The sequence below is a fragment of the Syngnathus typhle genome, linkage group LG22 (assembly GCF_033458585.1).
Source record: "Syngnathus typhle isolate RoL2023-S1 ecotype Sweden linkage group LG22, RoL_Styp_1.0, whole genome shotgun sequence".
In the NCBI taxonomy this organism is placed as follows: Eukaryota; Metazoa; Chordata; class Actinopteri; order Syngnathiformes; family Syngnathidae; genus Syngnathus; species Syngnathus typhle.
The window spans coordinates 863,917-891,457 of NC_083759.1; the positions used below are offsets into that span (position 1 = coordinate 863,917).

At 53.9% G+C, this 27,541-nt stretch overlaps 2 protein-coding genes across 6 annotated transcripts; both read left to right on the forward strand.

Annotated features, from left to right (window-relative positions):
- Positions 1–1,661: 1,661 nt before the first annotated feature.
- hivep2a (HIVEP zinc finger 2a) lies at positions 1,662–24,692 on the forward strand. Of its 4 annotated transcripts, XM_061269707.1 has the most exons (16): positions 2,560–2,985; positions 5,833–5,885; positions 15,393–15,557; positions 15,647–16,770; positions 16,830–18,511; positions 18,583–18,831; positions 18,890–19,046; positions 19,111–19,180; positions 19,251–20,646; positions 20,718–20,866; positions 21,344–21,519; positions 21,597–21,698; positions 21,760–22,399; positions 22,486–22,597; positions 22,727–22,840; positions 22,984–24,692. In XM_061269707.1, exons 4-16 carry the CDS (start codon positions 15,828–15,830, stop codon positions 23,479–23,481), a joined length of 6,288 nt encoding a protein of 2,095 aa, XP_061125691.1. In that variant the 5' UTR covers positions 2,560–2,985; positions 5,833–5,885; positions 15,393–15,557; positions 15,647–15,827; the 3' UTR covers positions 23,482–24,692. The 4 variants fall into 4 exon arrangements, with proteins under 4 accessions (XP_061125693.1, XP_061125691.1, XP_061125690.1 ...); XM_061269709.1 differs by lacking the exons at positions 2,560–2,985; positions 15,393–15,557 and adding an exon at positions 1,662–2,103; XM_061269706.1 differs by lacking the exon at positions 15,393–15,557.
- Positions 24,693–24,876: 184 nt separating this feature from the next.
- rnaseh1 (ribonuclease H1) lies at positions 24,877–26,831 on the forward strand. Of its 2 annotated transcripts, XM_061269711.1 has the most exons (9): positions 24,877–25,146; positions 25,295–25,405; positions 25,484–25,608; positions 25,670–25,867; positions 25,933–26,032; positions 26,097–26,155; positions 26,223–26,303; positions 26,367–26,491; positions 26,609–26,831. In XM_061269711.1, the coding sequence occupies exons 2-9, from the start codon at positions 25,341–25,343 to the stop codon at positions 26,714–26,716; spliced, it is 861 nt and encodes a 286-aa protein (XP_061125695.1). In that variant the 5' UTR covers positions 24,877–25,146; positions 25,295–25,340; the 3' UTR covers positions 26,717–26,831. The 2 variants fall into 2 exon arrangements, with proteins under 2 accessions (XP_061125695.1, XP_061125694.1); XM_061269710.1 differs by having other exon boundaries at positions 24,878–25,405.
- Positions 26,832–27,541: the final 710 nt, after the last annotated feature.

A 27,541-nucleotide genomic window follows, 5' to 3' on the forward strand; every position in this document is an offset into this window, starting at 1 on the left:
CGTAAAGCACAATGACAATACATAATCGAAAGTATTTACAATTAAACAAATCAATAACTAAAACACAGAAACAGTGACACCTAGTGGCCAAAATACATCACCGTTTCAAATTAAATCCATCGTTAAGTGTGAATGAAAGTCGAAAAAAGATCCGAATCTGAAAACTGAAAAAAAGAGATGTGAATCTGAAAATATAAAACATGTAATTGAAAAAAATAAGACCTCAAGTCTTGAAAAATAAATGGAAGTGAAAATTGAAAATAGTTTATTCAAAAATATTACCAAAGCAAAGAAAAACTATTTGCAACTGGAACCTTTTTTTCATACAAGTATTTTAATTCTGTCAAATGCGAGTTTCTTTTTTTTTTTTTTTTAAGTTTCCTCACCGCAGATCACAACGCGTCAGTACCACCCTTGGCCGCTAAGGGGCGTTGTTCACCGTCACTTGCGTTGAATCTCATAAACCTGCCCTTTTATCGCAGGTAGTTTGAACCTTGACCTCCAGCTGTTAGGTAACACCGGCGCCACACCTCGATGCGCTCTTTGTTCGTGCGTGTGCGTGTTGGGCAAGTTGAAAGAGACAGCGCGAAGGATTAGCGCACGAGAACATCTTATGCAATGCGTAAAGATCCAAGCACGTTAACGAAGGCGACTAATCCGTGGGAGTCTGCAGAAGGTGTGGTCGGGAGCCGGCGGGCGTGTGCGCGCGCGCACGCGCGCGCCCGTGCTTATGAGTAAGCATTATTCATCCGTCAGCTGTCACAGGACAGCTTTGTGTGAGCACTTCCTTGCCTTGACGTCACTTTTGGCCAACGTGTACGAGAACTTCATGTATCCCATTTTGTAGACACTCGATTAGGCAACGATGCGTTTCAAAATACAATTAATTCAATCAAAAGAATCAACTAAGAATACTTTTCGGTGGCTTTCCATTGAGTTGCTGCTTTTCTGCTTGTTTGGCACACAGCGAGCGAGCGAGCGAGTGTTTGTATACGAGAGGCTGCAAAATAGGCAAGTCGTAAAATGCTGACTAGCGAGTGATTTGCGAGACATCTCCAGCGCGGCGGCGGCGGCGGCCAGGAGTCATTGGGCCAAGGCGCCGTCATCTTGAGCGCGCCATTCACCTTCCTTCTGGCGTATGGAAAGCAGATATGCAAATGAGCAGCTCGCCGTCACCATGGCGCTGGTTGCCACGGTGTCGCCGCCAACGAGGTCATGCACCGATGAGCCTCCTCTAGGCCCAGGCGGACGCGAATCCACTTGGAGCTGGCCGAAGCGCACGCGGCCGGCGCCTCGCTTTTGGCTACGCGCTGTGAGGAAAATGACAAGGTTCTCGCCACAGAAGCTCATCGGACCGCAACGTGACAAACAGACACACGCGCTGCCGTTCCAAAGTGTGCTTTTCAGATGCTGACTTGGGAAAAGAAGCTGTGATGAGCAATTTGACTCGCAAGTGACCTTTCTCCTTGGGTTGGAAAAGAAAAAAGAATGGAGGAAGGTTGCGTGATGCCCTCGCATTGGGGCTGCTGCGGGCCACAGCTTGCAAGCAAACACTCACAGCCCAAACAATGTACAATACTTGCACAAGAACTGGTTTCCTGCTTGTGATATTTGATGACCTTTTATTTGCTCAGCATTGTGCCATCTGGATGCTTTTGGTGCTGGTCTCGGAATGCGTCCGCGCTTCTTCCTCCGTCCCGAGACATGCGGCGGCTTTTCAGCCCGCATACCAGACTGCATATTTTTAGAAGGCCCCACTCCGGGGAGCCCTCCTCCTCCCTTCTCCTCCCCAGTAGCTCATCTTTGGAAATCCCCTGACCTGAATATTTGACCTACTCTTCATCTAGACATTACATTTGGACTGATGATGACAAGGGTGGGTCAGTAAAGTCACATTGGTGGAACAATTTTGTATGTAGGACACACCACTTTGCCCTGGCTGCCCAAACTTAACTGGACCCCACCGAATTCAAATGATCTTTCAGGTTGTTTGTTGCTAGATGATCTTCTGGCAAGCCACGCCCACTTGGATGAGCCAACTGGGGAGATGGTCCGAATTGTCATGGTCCAACGTCCAAATGCATTCATCATGTCTTTTTATTGGTGAGTCTGAGATTTTCTGCTGCCTAATTTGTTCCGCCTTCACATAAAGGATTTTTTCAGCATTTGAAAAATGCACTTGTCAGTAGCGCAACCGCGTGTGCAAATTGTTTTGCGACTCAAATGACATCCCCAAAGATAAGATGGCACTTGAGGGCAGCCTGGAGTTTTGCTCCATAAATGCATCTGGATTGGAGCGGCCATGCAAGACACAGGAGGCACAGTGAGACAGGCAGACAGACAGTTGAGTCAGGCAGACAGGTTGCTCCAGAGGTGACCGGGGAATCCTGCTCTCTCTAAGCCGGCAGACAGAGCGTCGTCCTCGGCCAGTGCTCCCCCTTCCTCCCCTCCCTTCGCTCTGCCCTGGTTGCGCGCTGGGGGATCCGCCGACGTCACAGGCGTGCGCGCGCACGACACATAAACACGCACACACACGTGCGCGTGCACACACGGAGTGTGTCTATCTGTCACTCCCTCTCGCCGCTGCTTCTATTCTGGGAAGTGGCGCTTGGAATAACCCCGTGTGCGCGTGATCGTGCACGCCTGCCTGCCTGCGTGCGTGCGTGCGTGCGCGTGTGTCTCCGGATTTCACTCTGACGCACGCACACGCTCGCATTCGCCGTGTGGCTGACTGCGGCGGCGGAGCTCCGGCACCACAAATCCGCTCGGGAGGATTTCTTCCGTTTTTACGCGCAACTTTCCCTCGCGCGGCTCTTCCGTGGATTCCTCGCCGCCAACGGCGCCGCCAACGCCGTCGCCGCCGCCTTCCGTCTGTATTTCCGTCGTCCGACTTCCGGAGGTCCAGCAGGCGAACCGAGAGGTGTCAAGCTCCGGAAGGGACTTGGCGTCACCGCGGCGGCTTGTTGTCATCCCCGCTCCCGGCAGGTAAGAGCCGCCTGCCTTCCCCTCCGCCGAATTCCCCTCCGGACTCCCGGCCGCGTCGCTGGGAGGCTGGCTTCCTCCTCGGACTCGCCGTTCGGGGCAGGCAGGCGAGTTCACAGCGGGGAATACCCCGGGCACGCGTTGCCCTGCATGCAGATTAGCGGCGTTGCGTAACACACCGAGGAATTTGCACGGCCGAGCGCGGGTGGGCGACCGCCGCCGCCGCCGCCGCACAGGCCGGCCGGCCGACCGGCTCCCTGGCTCCACAGGCAGCCCTGGGCTGAGCCCGGAAGCCGAGCCGGGAGACGGGCCCCGATCGGCGGCCACTTGACAGCCGCTCGACACTGACGGTGTGTCACTCGTTTGACGGATGCGGGTTGGTGTTGTTGGACTTCCCGTGACCTTTTGGGGCGCCCTCGCTTGTGGCGTGATTGTTGCACTTTTTGTGCGTCGGCAAAAGGCTTGACTCTCGGTGACTTTGCAACTGTGTACTGTTTGTTTCCTTGCGAGAGAGCGAGCGTCTGAGGCAGCCAGGCTGGTGGGTGGGTGGGTGGTGCGCTGCGCGGCGCTGGCTGGCTGGCTGGCTGGTTCCGGGAATGTTCCATGACGTGTTGCCGTTGAGAGAAGGGCCCCAGCTGGGGAGACTCAGACGTACGGCCGCCACGTCCTTGCGGCGCTCGAGTCTTTCTTGGTACTTTTTGAACACATTGATGCCGAAAACGTCACCCAGCTGCCCAGGAACGATCCAAATGTGAATTCTATTTGCTTTTATTTGTGGTTTGGCTATGTCGATGATCTTGGTGATGAAATGTCCTATCCAGCAGTCAGGGATGCTGTCGGTCATGTTGGCTTTCTGTGAACTCACTCCGTGATGACTGCTGTTTGTTGGTTGTTTTTCCTCGGGCGTAGTGGTTCATCTTCTAAATCAAATTACAGGGCCAATAATGGCAAAAAACAACGACGACATTTTGACGAATGTTCCACTTTGACGTTTTTGGCAAATAACAAAGTTTTGTTTTGTACCTGCAAAGTCCCCTCTTTAAGACACGCGTGAGTTTCTTCTCCTTTAGCACAGACCTAAATAATTCTTCAATGAAGAGCATAAGGAGCAAAGAAAGGGAAAAGATCTTGTTGGAAGGAGTGCAGCTAACTGTTGAAAGAGTGCAAATATACCCACAGCCCAATGATTTCACTGTGCAAACACGGGAGCGGAGGATTTACGCTCCAGCCCCAATTAAGATGAGACAAGCAGGCTTTTTTTTTCTTTTTCATACTTCTTTTTTTATATACACAGCAGCTCCAGTGAAAAATCATCAATGAGGAATCCGGGTGGTATTTTATAGCTTTCCTTTCCCATCCCATTTTTGCGGTCAGCACAAATTTGAAAGCAGAACAATGAGGAGCGCAGAAAATGGACGCGAGGTACGAACGGCCAATTGCGCCAGCCACTAACGACCCCCTTTGCGCTTAGCTCAAAATCGCAGATGGCCCGGTGAGGCGGCCGACGTTTAGCCTTTAGTCCTTTCTTGCACAACAAGCACTGATGACGCAAACTTCTTCCAACTTGAAACCAGTTGAAATTATTGTGTGTGTTTTTTTCAATTAATCACTCAGTGCATGGAATGATTTTTCTTTCTCTCCTTCCCTTTATGGAAAATGGGCATATGATTTCCGATTGCAGAATTTGCTGCTTTGGCCTGTAGAATCCGTCGGAAAAGCAAGAAAAAAAGATGCTCATTGTTTTCCAAAGTCAAAGCAGATGTTTGCAAAAGTCTTGTTTTGATCCAGCACAATGACTGCTGCATTCTTGGAGGACGACACAATATCTACTGTTGCTTTGTGATCCGCTCATCACCCGCACGTGAGCGCTATGCTATGCTATGCTAAGGAGGTTAGCCTTTGTGCGCCTCACAAAGTCTTATCCGTGTCGCTAATGATGTGTAAGTGAGCCATTAAGCGGACAATAGTTGCACGAGAGGCGGCGTCTCGTAACGCAGCCGCCACGGCGGGACATAAAGCGAGAAAAGAGAAAACTTATTGGCAGGCCCGAGACTTTCCAAGCCACTACGGCGGCGGTGCGTGCGCGCCACAAAGGCCGACTGTAACTCATCTCGCTGGCCCTCAGTGCCGCGGCAAACTTTTGGCCGTCGTGTAAGCGAGCTCCAGAGGAACCCGAGAGCCACTGGCTGAATTATTCACACACACACACACACACATGTGGTGGATAAAGCCGGCACACTCCTGATCTTCCTAATACCAGACTTCGATAAGAAAAACAAATGAGTCCCAATTACATTCGGGCTAAAAAAAATCCACTTGGCTCATTGACGGTTATAGACGTCAAAGATTGGTTGGCAGTGAATGAGTGAAGTGTCCTTGCCCACAGTAGTGGCTGTCATCTTATTAGGTTGACTCATTTGCATACGTGGCCAAGCACGAGATGTTCGAAAAGCTTCTGGGAGTATCAAAGGCGTCGCGTCCCAGCGGGCGACATGCACCAGAAAGCCCAGCGGCTGCCTTTCAAACTAAAACAAATGGACTGACAAAAAGATGATGTGAGAGCAGAATGTCCCTTGTGTGTTTATTTATTTTGTCTTATTTATAGCACGTCAGGGGAGACGGCAAAGTGTTTGTAGAAAGGTGAGGTCACGAGCGGCGAAGGAAGTAAAAATACTCGCACGTGCGGGGTGGTGTGTGTTTGTTTCAACTTTTGATGAGCAGGCCCAGATTTGTCTTCCAAATTCCGGTCCAACTTTAGCGGCAAGCTCCTTTTTTTTTTTTCAGGGCCTAAATATTGCTTGCAAGCAAAATGTCAGTTCCTAATATTTTGACTGTCTGTGTGTCCTCCAGCGAGCGGAACCTGTCAGCGTGTTTACTGGGCTGGACCACAGGACCGCAATCAGGTAGGATCACAACAACTCAACACAACTCTGCGTGCGTGTTTGTCACTTTGTGCCACGTTGCGATTGCGTGTAGCGACTCGGCATGCGGTTGCCATGACGCCCCGCATGTCTCCATCTGCTCCATCCGTCCTTTCTTATCATTCGTTTTTTGAAGAGGGAGGGGGGTCACTTATTTGGATGCTAACAAGTTAGCGGTTGCCATGACAATCTTGGCAAACGGTCCAACTTGCATTGACATCCTTTTCTTTTGTTTTGAAATTCTATTTTTAAACTTTCCGTCTCGTTCGCACAGTCGCAAACACTCAAGAAAGTGTGTTGTGAAAAAAAAAAAAAAAAAAAAAAAAGTGGCAGGAGGTGAGGAGCAAGTGTATATTTAGTTGCCATAGCGACGGTGTTTTTGATAGCGCAGCTGCAAGCTGTGCCCTTGACGGAATGGCACGCAGGGGGCGGGACTTTTGCACGCCCGTCCGTCCATCCGTCCGTCCGTCCGTCGGCGTGTGAGATAACAGATGGGCATCGTTTGACTGGTGGCACAAGACAGTTGCCCCGGACGACGGCAATTTATCCGCTTCCTGTTTCCGCCGTGGCGCGGAAGGTGGCGAGCGGTCTCGAGGAGTCCAGCTGCTGTGGAGGAGGCAAGGTGGCAAGGAGGCGAGGTGACTAGGCGGGCAAAAAGCAAGCTTCGCGTGAGAGATAAGAGATGGTTGGAAGCTGACTTGTCTTTTTCCTTTTTCCTCCACGCTGCTTTGTGTTGACGGCTGGCGCTTTTGTTCTGCCATTCAAATGATATGAAAAGTGTGCGTGCGTCGGTTCAGGGCGCCACGCATCACTTCCGCCTCGTCTGATATGCAAATGAAGGCTTGTGCAGCCCAAACACTTCCTGTCAGCCTTGCATGAAATCTCTCTTCTCTCCTGCTTTTTGGCCTTCCTGCCTCCTGGTTGCCGCCGCCGCCGCTGGGGAACAGGTGGCGAGGCCCCGCCACGGCTCGCTGGCCGAGATGAGAGAGGGCCAGACGGAGAAAGGGAGAGAGGAGAAATTTGGCGGGCGGCTCGGGCCTTGACGCGAGGAAGAGAAGAACGCTGTTATTTGGAGGGGTCACTTCGGGGAGCAAAGCTGTCATTTGGGTGACATCATTTCCTGTCCCCACGCGGGAAGCCGAGGCGAGCTCCAGCGGGTGCGTGCGTGGAGCAGAATCCTTTCCTTGGTCCTGGTGCTCATGCCGATTGGACCTTTCTGTCATCGGCATCTTTTGGTTGTCATATTTTCCTCTTCAGACCGCTAAGCTTAATCTCATGCCGCTGACATATTTTTGGAGCCATTAAAACAAAAAAAAAAAAGCAGTTTGGGCCTGGTTGGCATTGCGGCTCGGATTAGCCGTCAGTGCTAACGCTGCTCCCCCCCCCCCCCATCCCTCGTGTTCTTCCTCCTCCTCGTGTCCTCTTTTATCCCCAAACAAACGAAAAAAAAGTCCTGAAAATCCTTCTTTCTTCTGCCAGTTGACAGCGTGAGGTCTCGCTCTGTCTTTCCTCCTCTCAAGTCATTGACAGCGCAAATTAATTTAGTCACACTTTGGTGTCATCATACCTGTGTGTGTGTGTGTGTGTGTGTCCTACATGTCGTCTTATTCCCAACAGACAGTGTGAAGATCCTAAAATATCTTCTGAGAAGTCCTCTTCAAAGGACTGCAAAGTCCTTCTTGTAACTGGAACAAGACAGACCTTTTTGAAATCACAATACCAGATCGGAATCGTGTCATGCGCGTGGATGGATTTGCCCATCTCGTGGCTTGTGTGTGTGTGTGTGTAGAAGTAGCAACATAAACAAAGTCAACACTTGGGGCGTTGATCTTCATCCTCCGTCTGGAGCAGCAGTCAGCACTTTTTGGTTTCCTGTTTGCTTTGTGGTGCGGGCCGAAGCCAAGGCAAGGCATTTTATTTTGCCGTGCTCGTGTGTGCATGTGTGTGTGTGTGTTGTTGGGATTTAGGCATGTGGGAAAAGACCAAAAGTCCAAGCCTCCACAGATGTTGACATGACCTCTCACACATAAAGCGGAGTGGTTTGCTCCACTTTTTGTCGCGCATTGAGGATGTGCTTGCGTAACGGCCGGCGATTACGTAATCGGATGCATATTTGATGGCCGCCGCGGCGGCTGCCGTTTTGTAGCGACAGCGAGACGGGATGTTTGCGTTTGCATCGCCGGGAAGCTGAGCGGAAGGGGGGGGGGGTGTAGGTGAGCATGCACGGTGGGCGGCTTTTTGTTGCTATGATGCGGACGAGGGGCGGAGCTATAGTCGGGCCTCAGGTCGAGCCCTGAATCCCAAAAAGGCGACCTTGAGTGAACTGCGGCCTAGAGTATTTTCCTTCTTTCTCGCCGCACTTCATAGGCACACCAAAAGGATTTGTAAAGTTTTTGATTTTATCTTGAAATCACGTTGTTTTTTTCTGCAGGCCTCCAAAAAAACAAGTTTGTTATGCATGTGGCCTTTTTTTTTTTTTTCTTTCTTCCTCTGTTGGAAGCGCAACGTGACTCAGCCAGTCACCACAAAAGCCTGTTTATTCTCGTACCATTCATTAGGAAAGTAGTAAACAAGAAAAGAAAATCAGGGAGCCCGCCTGACCTCGGAATGACTTTGCGCTAACGAGGTTACGTAACGACAAACTGGGCCCGAGTCATCGGCATCGATCACGCCGGCCGGCCGATCGATAGCTGCCTAACGAGATAAGCCGGCGCTAATGAGTTAAGCGAGCGCTGGCACGTTCAAGATCCGGATTGGCTGTTACGGATATTCCCAAACGGTCTTCCCGGTTGGCGGCAGGTCCTCCCAATCAAAAGACAAACTTGGCAGAAAGTCCAGTTGAGCCACAAGCACGCACTTGTTCTGCATATTTTTAAGGGGGGGGGAGCCCATTTGAGAAGTTGCCGTTGAGATCGGTCCGCTTTGGAGACGACTCACCACGTGAGTCGGTCTCGTCAGCGCTCTGGATTGTGGGCAGCGGTCGGTCGGTCGGCCGGCCGGCGATGCGCTTCGGCGCTTCTTCACGTGCTGACTCGCGTCGGCCTCCGGCAGAAAAAACAAACAAAGCAAATCTTCTTCCGTCTGCGCTCGTCAGCTGGCCTCGGCCTTGCCCCCGCGCTGCTAAAATTACTCGGAAGAGCCGCTCTCATGTTAGGTCCCCCCCCGGGGAGACCCCCAGAGACTCCACGGCATCTCGTGTCGAGTTTCACACACACAGAGGCCGAGAGCAAGCGAGCGAGGTGATTCGTTCAATGCGATGCCGAGTTAAGCTCATCCCTAAAATTTGTTGAGGGTTAAATTTCTCAATCAAATGACTAAAAACCAGCTAACATTGTCGGAATCAGGCACAGCTGTGTGTGTGTTGCATAAGAGTGTAGCGCGTGTGACTCGGAGTGGTCGCCGTCGCTCGCTGCCGTCGCCAAAGCAAACAAACAAGCGGCAACTTTTGTGTTTGTGCTCCCCGCACACACGAACACACACGTGCGTGGAGGGGTAGAGGCCGGGGACTCGAGTCACACGACTCGGATTCGAATCGACTCAGGACGCTCAATCGAGTTGCAATAAATTGCAATGCTCTGTTGTATAGAACCCCAAAAAAACATGCATTAAGGGGCGTGGCCTAGTTTGCGATGTCACAAGCTGTAGGACAAGTTCAAAGTGTTAACGTTAAGCGTCAGATGGACAAATTGTCGATCTTTATTTGTCACCGCCGAGTGACAATAGACGCCTAAAAAGTACAAACGGTAATTAGAATGCCGATGGAGCTTTCGGTCAAACCTGTTGGACTTGCTTGCGTGCGTATGGAGCGGTCGTTGCAAAAGTGCCGGGAGCGCCTTCCGGCCCGTTCCCCCCTCACGCGGGGCCCGCTCTGTCTATTTCTGGCTCTGCGTCATGCCTGGGCTTTACTCCTGTGGCAAGACGAGTGTTTCTCTAGGGCTCCCACACACACATATACAGACACACACACACGCACACACACACACCCCGGGGAAGCACATGTAAACAGAAAGCCAGAGAAGGTGCATGGACAGGCAGCAAAGTGGATGAATGACAGCTCGTTTTGGGGACAGGAAGTGAAAAGTCTGTGTGTGTGTGTGCATGTGTGTGAGACAGGAAGTGAGACAACACGTCTGTTGCCGTGGCGATGGGGGGGAAAAGGAGGGATATGATGCGATACCTGTACGATGGAGACTATTTCCACATGCTAGACCCAGCTTTCACTTTGTTTTTGCAAGTGTGTGTGTGTCTGTGTGTGTTTGCGTAAGTGGGGGGCGTGGCCTAGTCTGCTGTCGTCGTGGTGACACAGCAGACATCGCTGACAGTGTGTGACAGTCTCCATCATTGCACACACACATAAACAATCATGTGGGCACACACATGCACGCGCGCACACACACACACACACACACAGGAAGTCGCATTGGAGCGCCAAGTGTGTTAAAGCATTTTTCCATTCACAAATTCTCAGACAGTGAAATGTGCTCAGGCCTTGGCCCTGCTGTGCACGTTTTGCGTGCACTGCTTTGTGTGTGTGTGTTTGTTTGAGCCTAAAATGGAAAGAAAGCACATTGAGGGACAGGTGGCGGCATCACCTTGCCGTCCAGCTTTCACGCCACGCTGGCCGGCCGGCGTCCATCTCTCCCCCCGCAGGTAGAAAGCCATCACGCTATGGCGCCGTCTGTGCTGCCATCCGTGCCAGGACGGCGCACACACATACTCGGATCCGGGAAGCGTCAGGCTAAGCTAGGCTAGGCGGGATGCATTTAGCAGCCCACTCAAGACGTGGAAACTTGACTGCACTTTGCCAAAGGCCGCTGCCTTCCCTCTCCTCCCTCATGTAAAACTAGATGAGTGTGTGTGTGTGTGTGTGTGTGTGTGTGTGTGTGTGTGTGTGTGTGTGTGTGTGTGCGCCAGTGCAGGGAGCGTTCACTGCATGTTGGAATGCGGCTCGTAAGTCACCTCTGATTTTCCACTCCCGCTGGGGCACATCCCATTATCAGTTTTATATGAAACGAGGAAATTCCTCTGCGGTTTGTGTGTTTGTGTGAGAGAGGACTAAAACTCAAGACCCCCCTCCCTCCCTAATCCTCCCCCTCGGCACCTCTCTCAGCTCCCCCACCGGTGACCTACTTCTCGAAAACCTTCATCTGCGTTGGCGCCGGTCGACGGTGAGAAGATCCGTTGATGGTTACCGCGGTTACCGTGAGGCGTGATCCCGTCCAGCGACGCCCGGCCGCATTCCTGAGCACGGCCAGCAAAACAAAATGGTGTGTTTTGCAAACTTGACGTTTCGGGCTGATGCGGGAGGCCCGATGACTCGTTTCCGTCTCTCGGCACCGGCGTGGGCTGCGCCACCTGCAGCGTTTAGCGGGTGCCGTGAAGTATGCGAGGCTCGTAAACACCGAGAATGCTCCACACAAAACCGCTTTTGTTTTTTTTTTCCTCTTCCCCACAATGATGCCCAAGCAAGCTCGGAGAAAACAATCAGGTAACTTCTCTGCAGTTGTCCAAACAACAACTGCGCAGGAGCCGCTTTGAATGGCGAGCGAGCCACCGCAGGCAGAAATGGAACTCGAGAAAAAGTTTGGCCACAGCTCAATTGCGCTCTGCTTGCTTTTTTTCAAAACAGCAGGTCCAAATCATAAAGTCTTTCAGGAGCTTACCTACCACCACACACACACACACACACACACACACATTCACTCCTATTGGCTTCCATGCATTTGTGTGCAGCTGCAGATGTTGGGCTGAGGTCCACTTGTGCTGGTGTCCACCGCGGCTGTCGTCAACCGCCGTTTAGATTGATGACCCATAACGGTCACGAGTTCGTGTTCGTTTGACGCAACGCGACTAAAATACACAATCCGCCATCGGGAGGCCAGCATGCGTGTGTGCGTGTGTGCGTGTGTGAAGGTTCAGAGAACTCGACTCATTACCAAGTTGGTCATTTTCTTGACTTGTTGGATTTTGTCCAAATGTTGACTGTGTCCCAATACTTTTGCTTGAGCTCCATATTTCATGTTAGCGTGATGATGTTTATTGAAGATAAGACACTTGTCATGTTACATATACGTAAACCGTAAGCGCCTCGCAAAACACTTACGTGTGTGCGTGCGTGAACGCATTTCCCAACAGGCCGTCCTCCTTTTTACCAGAACGGCCTCGCTGACTCACGTACGAGTCAAAAGTTGGAGCGCCTTGCACAACGCTTTTGACTTTTTCGTCACCGCTGTCGCCACGGTGAGCGCCGTCACCCCGCCCTCCGCCGCTGCTGCGGCTCGCCGCCTTCAAATAGCGACTTGAAAACGACAAAATGGAGTCGATCCGCTCTCGTCGGCGTGCCGAGCGTTGGAGATACGCTGCGTGACAGATCGTGTGTGTCATCTCTCCATCTGCTGTCAAGAGGTCATCACATACGTGTGACGGCATATGTTTCCCATCTGGGTCCGCCCAGTCCCTCAACTCTGACTTGACCCGTTTCCTTCTTTGCTTCTCTTCTCTTCTCTTTTCTTTTCATTCCTGGCTGGCTCATCTTCATCCTCCTCATTCTCGACTTCCCCCGGCGCGGCCCCCAAGGCGACACTGTCGATGATGTCATGCGCTTGTCATCCTGCGCTCTGTTGAAATCCTTTTCACACAATTCCTCCGCGGCCCCGCTCGCTCGCTAACATGCTAGCTAGCGATCCCGCCTTTTATGACCATCCATCTTGAATTTCCCTCCAGGCGCTGATCTATGCTCAGGTTTTAAATTTCCTTCTGCCGCCGATTGTAATTTGGCCCTCATATTTCATGCTCCATTTTTCATGAGAACATTCCATTTTTCCGGTGGTCAGCGTCGCGGGTTCCCGGTTCGAACCCCACCCGCGCCCGACCTGTCTCCCAAACTCGAAACCCGGCCTATAAATATGCTAATAAATATTTGAGCGGTCCCATTAGAGCGGCGGGTGGAGCAGCGGCGGCCTCGTCCCACCTAATGGTCCTGTCGGGCCCGCCGGCCAAGCGACTAATTAAGATCCAAACAGGTTGAGCAATTTGAGAGCGTTCATTAAGGCGCGGCGCTGATGAATTAACCGCGCGGAGGTGGCTTAACGAGCGAGCGCCGTGATTAATTGAAGAAAGCCGGAAGGTGAGGAATGGTCGCCAAGCAGAAAAAAAAAAAGATTGATGGGCCCAAAAAGAGAAATTTAGGAGGCGGCGAAATGGAAAAGTCACATGTGATTTAGTGACGTGGAAATTGGACGACACCTTGCCAACATGTTTCATCTTTTGAGTTCGACGCTTTTCACTGCTGCATGTTAGTCACATGCACTCAGGAACACACACACACACACCTCCTACCTACCTGCTGCTTGTCGGATGTGAGAGGAGGGAGATATTAGCACTGAGTGGGTGAGAAGTGTGTGTGTGTGTGTGTACAGTAGTCATTCACCTGCTGCCTCCACAGACTAAAGTACACACACACACACTTTCGAGCGTCTCCGACAGCTGTCACGTTTTGTCACCGCTGGAAAATGGCAAGTCGGGAGCTTCATCTCCTTTTGGACGACGGCGATGAAGAACGTTCTGCTGGGCCGTGATGCAACAGCGGGCAACGCGGCCTCCGAGATGCAAAGGAGGTGAGCGGAGGGGATGGACCTTTAGTTCCAAGCTTCAAGGCATGACATGAAGAGAAGTGAACCCCCCGCCCCCGCCCCACATGGAGCCAGCCAAACATCTCCACGTGTTTACGGCTGGAAAATCACAGCAGTCCTCATTTTTCTCGCTGCCCGGGCGTGATGATGTCATTGGACGTCTGGGACGCTCGCTGCTTCCCATCAAGCTCCTCCCGACCTTTTTTTTTTTCTTTTCCCTGTCCTCTCAAGGAGCGCTTCCTTTTTTTATTTCTCCAGCAAATTCACAAAAGCAGCGCTTGGACATCACATGACCCGTAAAGGTCGACGGAAAATCTTGTATTGATTAGCCGGCGCTTGGACATTTCTTCTGGGTCCGATGTCAGCAAATCCGCTCGGCCACCCTTTGGCGTTTGTCCGCAAAACAAGCGCGCCCTCCCCTGTGTCCGTCGTGCTTCCTGGAGGATTCTGCACACTGTTGTGGAAAATCTAATGAAGCCACGCGCACACACACATTGTGTGTGTGTAATAGTTTCAAGGCTGGGCCCAGCAGCTCTGTGGAAAATGTGACTGGCTTCTCTTTTCCACTGGCAATTGACACCAACAGGACGCCTGTTTTTCCCTCCTCGGCTCACCTCAGCTCAGAAACACACACACACACACACACACACACACACGCACACCTCTCCTAAGTGTTGTGCGACACGTTACACACAACATCATCACGAACATGGAAAAAGCTCAATCGCCGCCGTGTCGCTCGTGTTTCCGACCAAGTGTGTACCTTTGTGTGTGTACTCAGTGAAAGCTGGCAGGACAACAAGAACACAATCTGGAACATTATGAAGTGAAAACAAGGCCCATTTGTGCACGCTTGCATAATCCGCCTGGCGTCTCAGCAGCGCATTTTTCCTCCCTATATGGACCTGGCGTGTCTCTCCAGAACTTTTCTTCTGGGCTGAAATTTCAGCCGATCTTTTTGAAACGGCGCAACGGAAGCGTTTAGAACAAGCGCTTGGCAACGGTGACCTTGGCACGCAGACGACTTCCGACTCCCGCACACGCACGCTGAGCTGCTTACCTCCCACTCACACATTGGTCCTCCAAAAATATCGACTTCCTTACCTGCACCAGCGTGTGCGGCTTTGGTGCGAGTTCACGTGAAGTTCATCCCATTCATTTTGCACCCACTCCAATCTTTTTTTTCTTCTTCTCATTTGAGCGCACACACAGATGAAGAAATTGGAACATGAAGTGGAACAATAAGCGAGGGCCAAAAAGAAGGAAGCCAGAAAGCGATGCCAGCCGCTCTCCGTTGACCCCTCACCCCATCTCCACCCGCTGGCTCGTGCCTCCCCCCCCGCAGATGATAAAAATAAATTTTCGATTTTTGGCGTCTCTGGAATTGCAGACATACCTCTTGGTATGTGGCACGTCCATTTAAAAATAGAACTTGCACACACGCAGTGAGATAAGACAGGAAATAGATTTGCAAGAAAAGATGAGTATCATTTCGCGTCACGCTCGCATTTCTGCGTGTTAGCAAGCGCGCCGGCCGCCATGTTGATTTCCTGCGAGAAAACAAAAGAAAACAGGCCGAGCACGCAAAACACGAAATCGAAGGCTCGTTTGATTGCCATCAAAAAGCTTCGACGATTACAAATGGCCGCCTGGCGTGGATGGACTTAAAGTTGCTGCTCGTTTGTTGCGATTGGATCGGGCTAGAAAAGAGGAAGTGTTTAAAAATAGCGCCCGCTGCCTTCATCATCGTGATGAAAATATGTTTCTCCAAAGAAGATGCTGATGGGTGCTCTTCAACTTGTTCACGCCCGCGTCACTTCCTCTCGGCTATTTATATCGGCCTTTTGTGTCTTTTTAGGAACAGCGTGGGTATGCTGTGCACAAGTGAGTCACAGAGAGCAGGGGGGAGGGGCGAGCAGGCCGAGTGGCGGAACAGGCAGAAGCGCAGATGGGTGTGAAGAAGAAGAAGAAAAAAAAAAAAGTCCAAATAAAGCAAAGCGAGTCGCTCGCATTTGCCGAGAAGGTTGCTCTTGACGACAACGACTTTGCAGCATTGGCTCCGAAACGACAAACCTCATCACGTGGTTTTTCTTGCGTGTGTGTGTGTCGCAGGTGCTAGATCCTCGTGTGCAAGAGCTTCGAATGAACCAACATGGGAAGAGACGTCTGACGTTATCTGGTGACGCATTTCCGCCGATGGGCAGCATCCAACGTCGGGCCAAGATGGCCGACGGACGTTGAGGAAGTGCTGTGCCCCGCCGCGCTTCTCCCGCCTCCTTCCCGCTGCTCACAAATGGAAGATCACGAGTCCAATAAGGACCCGGCCCGGGAGAAGATGCCTCTGCAAAGGAAGTGGGCCTCGGAGCCTTCGGCCGGCGCCAAACGGAGCACTTTTGCCTCGCCGCCGGGAGACCGGGAGACTTCGGCGCCCCAACGCAGCTACGCCGGGAAGCTTCTATCCGGAGCTTCGTCGGCGGGGGCCGTGGGAGGCCCGGTGCCATCTCAAGACCCCCAGGGGCCCCTTTCGCAGGGCTTCCCGGGGGGCTACTCCTACCAACTGGGCCCGCCCTACCCTCAGCATCCACAGGCGGAACGTTTCCACTCGGGAGCCAAACCCCAACCGGGACTGGAGGCGCACGCCTGGCCCTTCGCCGGCCAGTTGCCGTCAGACGAACTCTACGCCGTGGGACACCCGGGTCACGCCCACTCCCACCGAGCCGGGGCGCCGGGGGGGCGCTTCCCCCGACAAAAATCTCCGAGTTTACCCGGCTCCTTTGTGACGTATTCCCAAACGGGCCCCGACCCGGGGGACGAGGCTTACGGCAAAAAGGAGCCAAAGGCCAAAAAGCCCGGGAAGTACATTTGCTACTACTGCGGCCGGGCCTGCGCCAAGCCCAGCGTCCTGAAGAAGCACATCCGCTCGCACACGGGCGAGCGGCCGTACCCGTGCGTGCCCTGCGGCTTCTCCTTCAAAACCAAGAGCAACCTTTACAAGCATCGCAAATCCCACGCTCACGCCATCAAGGCCGGACTGGTCCCCTTCTCCGAGCTGGCCGTTTCCCGCGGCGGCGCCGGCGGCGACGCGGACCGGGCGTCCTCCGGGGGCGACGTGGAGGTCCACTCCGACGGCGAGCAGAGCACCGACACGGATGAGGAAGGTGTGGAAGATGGCACCGTACTGGCAGACAAGGACCAGTCCATCACGCGGATCGCCTTTGAGGCCGACAAGAGTCCAGGTAAGCTCGACTAACTGGACTCATCCGGAACAAATGTTCTCATCCATGCTCTCGTGCAGGTGGCGCAGAACCGGCGTACGCAGATTCGGCCGAGGAGCTGCCGGCGGGCTCCATCAAAGTGCCTATCTTGATCGTCCCCAAGTCCCGAGGGACGGAGTGTCCGCTCTTCCAGGACCTCCAAGGTTCCCACCACGCGCTGACGTCCCTGGCCGGGAGACGAGGGCGTTCCCTGGACGACGGCCCTTCGCTCAAACCGCGTTTGGCTCTGAGAGCCAACGACAAGAAAGGTCCGGTTTGGGACGGCGGCGCCACGCAGTCGCTCAATCTGCTCAGTCCTCACAGCAAAGGCAGCACCGACTCGGGCTACTTTTCCCGTTCCGAGAGCGCCGAGCAGCAGGTCAGCCCTCCCAACACCAACGTGAAAACGTACGAGGAGATCATGTTCGGTCGGACTTGGTACTACCAACCCAACTCCAGGTCCAGGCAATTTGTCACGGTCGCCAAGATCTCTGAAGATCACGATGTCTGTTTACGGGGGGAAGGCGGCATGTCCAGAGACATCAAACTTTATCCGGCCGGACCCGGCGGCTCAGGACTTCTGGAACCTCCTTCGGATTCCGGGCCTCTCATCAGGAGCAACTCCATGCCCACGTCTTCTCCCGAAAACCTCAGCGTCCCCCCGGGGATTCGGGGCAGCCACTCCTTCGACGAGACGATCACCTCGGACGATGTTCTTTATCAGCCGGGACTGCGTCGACTCCAGCGGCAGGCGGCCATCGAACTTCTAGCCCACGAAGCCCACACGGGAGACCCCGAGGGTTCGGCCAAGAACTTGGCCAAGAAGCTGAGCGAACGCGCTGCGGCCGAGCCCAAAGTCAGCATGGCGGAAATGGCCACCAGAAAAAGGCGGAAGAAGAGCGTCGGGGACGAGGACGACAGCCCCGACCACGGCGACAGCAGCTGCAGCGGTTCGGTGGAGATGTCCGGAGACTACGTCAGCCTGGACGGGTCCAGAGGCACCCCCACGGGCAAAGGTTCGCTTCAGAGCCAGTCGGACAGCTTCGACACCTGCGCCAGCGTCTGCTCCGAGGACGTGGCTCTCTTTAGCGACGCCGACTGCAGGAAGGCGGCCGCAAACGTCATCTCCGTCATCCAGCACACCAACTCCCTCGGCAGCCGACCCAATTCCTTCGACAAGGCCGAGTCCTTCGAGCAGTCCGCGTATCATCCCTCGGCCCCGTCCAGCCAGTACTCGGAACAGTCCGACTCGGATATCTTCGAAGACGCTTTGAGTCCGGAGTCGGGCCCGGCGAGAAGCGAGAGTATGGATCGGCAGCCGCAGAGCGACGGCGATTTGGCCTCCGTCTCCTCGTCGCCCGGGACGCCTTACCACGTCTCGCACAAACTGGTCCGCCAGCCCAACATCCAAGTTCCCGAGATCAGGGTGACGGACGAGAAGGACGCCGAAGCGCCCGTGGTGGCCAAGGAGTCGCAGAAGCAGCCGGCCGAGGAGTTCCAGCTGCCGCAGAGGAGCGACACCCTCTCCCAGATGCCCTCGGAGAAGCTGCCGCCCAAGAAGAAGCGGCTGCGCCTGGCCGACATGGAGCATTCATCTGGGGAGTCCAGTTTTGAGTCCACCTGCACCAGCTTGTCCCGTAGCCCCAGTCAGGAGAGCAACCTCTCGCACTCGTCATCCTTGGACAGGGACGAAGGCCTCAAGCTAGCCTCGCCCAACAGACAGGTAGCCAGCGCTAAGCCCGGCAAATTCAAAACAGGCGTCAATTGGTTTTTCCTTTGACCCCCCCCCCGCAGGAGGACGCCGTTCCCGGCGGAGGCGGAGCTAAAGCATCCGAGTTCCTGACGGTGCCCGGCAGCGCTCGGCAGCAGAGGGAGATGAGGAGGTCGTCGTCGGAGCAGGCGCCGTACACGCTGCCCTCGGAGGTGCCCGAAATGCGCAGCAAGTCCTTTGACTACGGCAGCTTGTCGTCGTCCAGACAAGGGGAGCTCTACACTAGCGCCTCGGCCATGAAGGAGCGCCGACGTGGATTCCTCGTCCGACAGGTAACGGGAACGTCCGGCGCGTCCTAGAGAGCTCTGTTCCTCATCTTCTCCTCTACAGGCTTCCCTGAGTGTCTACCCGGAGGCTGTGCTCCAGGAACCAGGAGGATATGAGCAGTCAATCAAGCAGGAGAGCGTGGAGCAAGGGGCGTGGCTTGGCCCGACCGGCCCTCCGCAGAGAAGCAGCAACGTGGCCGGCAGAACCCAAAGACTCGGGGGTAAGTTGTGGCGACGCGGTTCATCTCCAGCAGCATGGGAGTTAAGTCGCTGGTTCTGTCGTAGGAGCTCATCAGCAACACGTTCTCCAGCACAGCATCAGCGAGGACAGCCTGCAGGAAGAACCTCACTGCAGGTAGGAACGTCCCGGGCGGGCGGAATGCCGGTTCTGTTCGACGTACAATTCTACATTTGCTCGGTATCAGGTCGGCGCAGCATCACCTGCAGACGCAAGGCTCCTCGTCCGAGGGAGAACATCTGGAGGTCGTCCAACAGCAGCATCCCCAATTCCTCTCTTACCAGCAGTCGACTCTGTTCTGGAGTCAGGAGGTCAATCAGACTTCAGGACAACGGCTGAGCCTCCACAAGTTCCAGAACCGACCTCCTAATGGTTTATCGGGGAAGCAGCTGCTCCGAGATGGGAAACCGGACCAAGAGCAAAACCCGGCGGCCTCCCTCTCCTCCGACAACACGGCAGGCACACCGCAGCAGATCCGACCCATGTTTGCCGCCGCCACCCAGAACCACGCGGGCTCTCTGCCTTTACTGGTTCCCGTGCGCATACCAACTCAGGTGCCGACGTACGCTAGCTTGATGTACACCAGCGTTAGCCAGATGCTAGCTCACGGTCCGAAGAGAGGTTCGGTTGGCGACGATGGAGGTCCAAACGGAGCGGGATTCAACCTGGCGCGCTTCCTGGGACAGACGGAGGGAACAATGCTGCGCCCGCCTCACTGGAAGCCTTCAGCTTGCGGGCCCAACACGGGAATTCCTCTGTCGCTAACGTCGGGTACCGTGTCCACCACGGACGCCTCGGGCTCCGGCCTGGGAGGCGGCAAGAGGATGCTCTCCCCCACCAGTTCCGTGGAGCTCTTTGTCGAAAGCAAGCACCAGAAGCGGGTGAAGGAGGAGAGGATGTTTGGGCAGATGGTGAAGGAGTTGAGCGCCGTGGAGCTGAGCGGCGCCGACGCGAGCGGCGGGCTGGAGGAGGGGCCCGCTTCCGTCGCCATTCCCGTGCGTTCTTCTGCCCACCACCGGCCCCGTGTTCCTCGGCAGGAAAGCTTCACCCCTCCTCTTCAGATCGTCACGGACTCCTCACCCGCGTGGCCGTGCGGCCGAGACTCGCCCGAGGAGCTCGACGTGGACGAGCCCCGCGCCGCCGTCTCCTCCAACGACGCAGAAGATGCCATCGAGCAGCCCGCTCGAGTCCCGGCGGCCAACCTGCTGGTTCAGTTGGCCGTCCGCCAGAGTCCGGGACTTTCCCGAGCGACGGGACGGACTCTGCTGCTCGCCGACGCGTCCGAGACTCAGCACTTTTTCCAGTTCCCGAGCCTGCGCACCAACAGCCGGGTCAGCTGGTGTTTCCTCAACTACACCAAACCCAACAGCGCTCAGGCCGAGCCCCGGAGCTCCATCTACAGCTCCTGGTGCGTCAGCTCCTACAATCCCAACCCTCTCAACCTCAGCACCAAGGCGGCGCTGGCCCTGCTCAGGTCCAAACAGCGGAGGAGCACCGACCTCCTGTACGCCACGGCCGCCACGTCGCCGCCGACTTCGGGGAAACTGGTGTCGTCCGTGGCTTGGAAGCTCAGGTTTGATCAGGTACGCTGGCAAAGTCGACTCTTCTCACGCCAGGAGATCGACGGAGAATGACGCGCTTTGTTTTCCCGTAGCTAAAACCCGAGCTGATGCCGGTGGACGTCGGCCATTTTGGAAGGAAGATGAAGGATCGTTCGAAGGAGGAACACGCGGAGAAGGACGTGTCGATCAAACGCGGCGCCGCTGCCGCTGAGCCGACTCGGATCAAGATCTTCGAAGGCGGGTAGGTTCGAATTTAGAACAGGAAGCCATCTGGAGACCCGAATGACTCGTGAGTGAACTTGAGAGACATCTGCTGAAAGCGACACTTCTTTGAGTCAGCCACCACAGAGACAGACGTCTGCTAAAGACAAAGACAGCTGGCTCGCTATTGTTCTTTGAGCTTTTTCTCACGAGTGTCACGGGGGGGTACCTCGCTTTACGGCCGAGATCAGTTCCCACCTCGGTTTGCGCTGGAGTCCAAAACTTCGTAGCTCCTCGCGCTAAGTTCATCTGGCCGGCGTTACCTGCCAGCCAGACAAACGGGACGGGACGGGAAGCGTCTCGGTGAGTCAGACGCCGTCGGAACATTCTGGACGTTCTCCAGTGTTCCGACAAGGGACGGAAATTTCCCCGCCGACCCGCTGCCTGCCGGACAGCTTTTAATAAGTTTCGGAAAACTCGTATTGCTGACTGTAACGTTTTTCTGATTCCCGTGCAGGTACAAGTCCAACGAGGACTACGTGTACGTGCGCGGGCGAGGTCGGGGCAAGTACATCTGCGAGGAGTGCGGCATCCGCTGCAAGAAGCCCAGCATGCTGAAGAAGCACATCCGCACGCACACCGACGTGCGGCCCTACGTCTGCAAGTTCTGCAACTTTGCCTTCAAGACCAAAGGTGGACCTTTTCGTCTCGCAGATTCCTCTCGCCGGTCAAATGGCGCTCGTTCGGCTGACGCCAATCCGTGTGCGCAGGTAATCTGACCAAGCACATGAAATCGAAAGCTCACCTGAAGAAGTGTTTGGAGTTGGGCGTGTCCACGTCTTTGGTGGACGACGGCGAGGCCGACGACGCCGGTGAGCTCCATTTGGCCGCACTTCTTTTCCCCCTCAAGTTGACAGCGTTTGCTTCTCGCAGACGTCGGCGAGGAAGCCGGCGTACGACGCAAGGCCGCGACGGAGCATCAGTTCTCCGACGCCGACGACTCGGAGGAAGACGGCGACGAGGTGGACGACGAAGACGACGAGGACGACGACTGCGACGGGGACTCCACGCCCAGGACCTTGTCCCGCTCGGCCAGCCCGTACGGCGTCGCTGTGGCGACGGGCGCCCCGCAGCCCTCCCCGCCTCTCTTCGGGTACTTCACCACTCTGCCTAGCATCTGCATCACGCCGCAGGGGGCGCCGGAGCACCCGCCGCCCCCCATGGACCAAGACCTCTCGCAGGACGTCCCCTCGCCGTCTTCCCGCCTCTCCTCGCCCAGGGCGGACTACTCGGGCTGCCCGTCCCCCGTCTCTCCTTGCTTGTCACCGTCAAGCCGCCAGTACCTCTCGCCTCGACGGGACGCGTCGCCGCTGCGCCACCTGTCGCCCAAACGGGACGCGGGGCTTTGTCGGCGCGAGCTGTCCCCCAGGAGGGGGCACATGTCGCTGCTCGCCCCCTTGCCGCGCCCCACCTCTCCCGGGAAGCGAGACCTGTCGCCACGAGGGCGCCACAAGGCTTTGATCCGCTCGCACTCACCTCGTCGTGGACTTCATCAGCACCTCCTCTTGCATAGGTCAGAACAGTCCCAATCTGTGAACTTGAAGTAGGTGCCATTTTTTTCCTCCTTTGTGTACTGAACGTCTTTGTTGCGTCTTGCAGTCAGCAGGGCGGCTCACGAGGCCTGAGATCAGCTCAACTCGCCGGGCTGCTGAGTCAGGCGGACTTGGGCCCTCGAGGACCTCGCAGGACCGCCAGTGCCGAAATGGACACGGTAAATCCAGCCAATGGAGCTTCGACTGTCCAATGTCGTTCCTCTCAAAGCTGTCCTATGGCGCCCTCTTCTGGCACGACGTTTTCTCATTCACATGGAACTCAACTGAAATTGTTGCTTTGATTTCAGGAATGTGTTCCAGGTTCTCCAGGGGGGCTAGAGCATCCTGGTAACCGTGGTAACCAATCCAGCCCACCCCATCAGGTCCTATTCAGTCACCTCCCTCTCCATTCACAACTGCAGGTACTTCATGTGTGACTATTTTACATTTATTTTTTACAAGAAAAAATATATTTGATTGAATTTCCCATATTTAATTCTATTTGACGTTTTTTTGTGTGTGTGATGTGATAAATACCGTGAGCTATGTTTTATTTTTGCGTCAGGTGCGGTCTACGTTCCCGATGATTCCCATCGGCGGGATCCAGATGGTCCACGCTGTGCCCACGTCACTCAGCGCACCGCTGGGCCAGCAGGGGGCGCAGCAGGCCGCATCTCGCCTCCCGCCGCGCTCTTCGGAGGACGTCGAAAGCCTGGAGGCCTCCGCCGCGTTGGAAAGAGTAGGCGGGGCGTCATCGGGGTCTCCGCCCCTTGTGGCGGAAGTCGTCAGGGAGCAAGAGGAGAGGATCCGAACGTGCACCAAAGCCATCGCCTCGTTGCGCATCGACCCCGACGAACGCGGCGACGGGAGGCCAGCGGGGCGGGAGCGCGTTGGGGGGCCGCCACACTCTGCTTCCTTGGCGGAGGAAGGACAAGGTGGGCGCTCGCCGCCCTCTCCGGTGCCACCTGGGGCTCAGCACTTTAGCGCCCCCCCGCGTTGCCCCTCGCCACGGACACCCGCAGACGCCTCGCAAAGCACACAGAGCAGGCCGGACGGCTCGTAGACGTGCATGACCACAACTCAACTTTTTGCACAATTGACTCGCTTTCTTTCTGGAATTACACATACAGGCACACACAAAAACATCAACACACACATGCAAACAGACACACAGCACACACAATTGATGTTGGGAGATGTTATTTAAAGATTTTGAAAAAGGTGCGTGCCTGCGTGCGTGCAGTTGTGGGGGGCCGGCCAGCTTCAAGGCAGTCAAGTGGTACTTTATAAGAACAACAATAATAATGCTGAAAATAAAAATAATAATAATCCGCCCCGTGTGCCTTTGCTGGCTGCTTGTGCTCGTTTCAGCAGTCACCTGATCAACTTCAAGCCCCGCCCCCCTCCTCCTTTTCTGATGGCCACCTCCCGGTTTGGACAAGCGATGTGAAGTGACAAATTCTTCTGATGTACGGTTGCACTAAAACATATTTTTATAGGAGTGAAAAGGCTTTTTTTTTTTGTGCAACAACAATTGAATAATGCTATTTATGATGATGAATATTGTTCCTATGTTTGATAAATTGTACATTTTGATTTCTGTGGTGGCTGCCTTTTTCTGGCACACATACTTTTATTGCTGACATCAGCGATACATATTCATAACTTGAACATATGTCAACAATATTTAGCCTTCATCGATTCAATCTATAATCGAAACATAACCATACATTTGCCTTGAGTCCCTTTGGCTTGTATATTTTCGCGCTGCCCTTCTGCTTCTTTTCCTTGTCATCATTTTACAACTATTTTCCCAAATTCAACTGTCCTTCCCTCTCCTTGTGTATGTCTGACTTTTAAAACAAACTTCTTTCTTTCAAAATTAGCTTGAATCCGCAAAAAACGAGCGTTCAATGTACATATATATTCATATACATACATGTCGTGTACATGAAGAGTGTGTGAGTAGTTTTTTTGTATTCGAAAATATTTTTTTTATTATTTATTATTGACGTCATTCCAAGTCTTGAATGACGACAATATGCATTTGTATGAATGCGTGCGTGCGTGCGTGCGTGCGTGCGCGTCTTTTTTTTTTTTTTTTTTCTAATGTCTTTCTTTCAGGTGAGTGTGTAGACGTGACGCGCTTATGAAAAGAAGGTTCGGTGTCGTGCTGGTAGAAATCCCAATACTCTCACAAATGCGTGGGCGTGTGTGTACGATGACGCAAACAAACGTCAGTTGCTGTTTTCAAATAAATGGAAATGAAAAACATTGTGTGCGTTCTACACTGAATTACTCCCTGGGCGAGAATATTTACGAGCGCTCCCCCCGTCACCCGTAAAATAACAAACTTTTTATTTCATATTTAATACAGAAAAGTATCGCGAAATGCGGTGTAATTAATTGTACGCTTGAATTCCGTGCCGCGATGGTTGACGTGAAGCCTCCTGTCCACCAGGCGGCGACACCGAAATCCCGCTCTGCTGCTACATTGGTGTGCAGTAGAAGAACAGATCGAATAACTTTCCATTTCTCATTCTTTGGACTTTTTTTTGTCTTATCTGTAAAGACAAATTCTTCACGGACACCTATAACATGCACAGCAGAACCAGCGGTCTTCTTGTCGTCCGCATGTCATGTTTTGACGTGTGTCGTGCATGAGTTGATCCTAGAAAGCTAGCCGGCAGCTAGCATAGCATTAGGACTGCTTAGTGGCTTCTTACAAGTTAGTCAACAGACGTTTGCATCGTTTTTCAGCCAACTAACAAGCGCGGTCAGGCCGTTTATTCTTGTCCACGTCAAGATGGCAGCCGCCTGCGTGAATCGCCCGCTTGCTTGCTGACTGTCATGCTGAGACTAGCTCGTCTTTTCAGGGCAGTGACGTTGACGAGAAGCGTTTGCGACAGCTCCGTGGACGACATGGCCAAGGGGAAGTTCTTCTACGCCGTGAAGAAAGGATTGCAACCAGGTGTCTACAACTCCTGGTGAGAGGCCATTTCCTAGTTGAGATCTCAAGCTACTCATGCAAAATGCTCCATGGCTCAATTGGGTTTGCTTTGCAGGGATGAGTGTAAGGCCCAGGTGGACAAATTCCCAGCAGCTTCTTATAAGAAGTTCGCCTCTGAGAAGGACGCGTGGGCTTTTGTTCGAGGAACTCAACCTTCTGCGGTACCACAGCAACCTAAAGGTCAGGACTGCACAGCATTGTTTTGGAGAATATTCTCCCGATGTGCCTGTTTTTTCTTTAGCAGTGGAACCGGATGTTTATTTGCTCCCCAAAAGGGGTCCTGAGCCTTTGGAGTACATCCCGCTCGGTAAGAAGAGAAGTCACGTTGATGAAGGCGACGAGGAGAAGAAGCAGCAGGAGGAGACTTCCGTGCCGTCCAAGCGCATCAAACCCAACCAAAGCTCATCTTCGGACAACAAAGATGGATTCACATACATGGGTAATGGGTTGTGCGTGGCTTTCTGCAATTCAGACTTTTAGATCTCTTGCGGTGTGCACGTGCAGGCGACGCCGTGGTGGTTTACACGGACGGCTGCTGCTCCTTCAACGGCAGACGCGGCGCTCGGGCCGGCATCGGCGTCTACTGGGGCCCCCAGCATCCTCTGTGAGGAGACTCCAGCACGTTAGGGATCCATCAATGTGAAAAAAAATATATTTTTTTTTTCCAGAAATGTTGCCGAGCCACTGCAGGGGAGACAAACCAACCAACGTGCAGAAATCAAGGCAAGTTTTGGAATGTAGGCTCGGGAAGTGTTAAAAAAATATATATATTTGCTTGTGTATGCACCAGGCAGCATGCATGGCGCTGCAACAGGCCAGTGAGCAAAAGATGAAGAAGCTGCTGGTCTACACAGACAGCATGTTCACCATCAACGGTGAGCGCGTTTCAATTCTTGCCCGCTCCGAACAAGCCGCTAAAAGCGCTGCCTCTTTTTTAGGCATCACCAAGTGGGTGAAGAACTGGAAGCTGAACGGTTGGCAGCTCAAGTCGGGCGGCAGCGTCACCAACAGAGACGACTTTGAGGAGCTGGACCGCCTCTGCGGCCAGCTGGAGGTGGTCTGGGTACGCTTCAGAAAACTCGCCCATAGATTTTTTGCAAATGTCTGCTTCCTGAAGGCTGTTACAGAACAAACCAGAAACATGTTGGTGCAATTTGAAATCAGTTTTTGAATGTGGCAGATGCACATCCCCGGCCACGCGGGCTACAAAGGCAACGAGGAAGCCGACAGGCTGTCCAGAGAAGGAGCGGCGAAATCCAAGCCGGAGCTCCACCCAGAGTCGCCGTGAGCGCCCCCCCCCCGCCTGCATTTTGCTCCGCCGAGGTTTCTTTGTGTTAACCGAGGCCATCGTTCTGAATCAATGTTCTTTTATTCGTTTTGCAATAAACTTGTTTTCCGCCTCATTCTGGTCTCGGTTGGTTTTTGATGTAGCGTGAAGACCAACTTTGCTGTTCCCAGGACGAGGCGAGGAAGAGCAAGGCCACAACTGTAGTGGTGGAGGACAAGGTAGGGATGATCCATTTTGAGATGGCTTCTTCTGACCACCAGGGGGAGCCCTAGCTCTCATGCATGTGAGTTTTGCATTTTTTGTGTTGTTTCCTTGCTTCTTTTGTTCATCTTCAAGTTTATTGGTTGGATGGAAACAAAAATGTCAAATCTTCTCCACTCTGCGCGTTCCTGGCAGCCAGCAGAGTGCCTGACCGCAGGCAGAGAGAGAGAGCGGCTCACGCAGGTCAGAGGTCATCTGTGCACGCTCACCCCCCCTTGCCGGTGCCGCCTCATTAGTAACGCCGCCGCTTTGCTGCCATGGAAACGCGGTGGCGGCCCCGCTGGAGGGAAGGAACAAGTGCAACGCGGAGGAAGTCGACAGCCGATGCGTGAAGTTTTTCCACTTTCCGCGGGCGGGATATTCTGCCGAGGTCGGCGCTCACTCAGAACCCGCGGCCGCAAAACTTCACTTCTGTCCAAAGCCGTGACGGCAGACAGACACGTTCTCAACTTTTCACTCGAGTTCGACTAAGCCGCACTGGACCGTACCCGCCGGGCTCGGTCACCGAGGCCAGACATCTTTGTTTGCCAGTCGCATTGGTGGGGTCATGACACCTTCAAAATA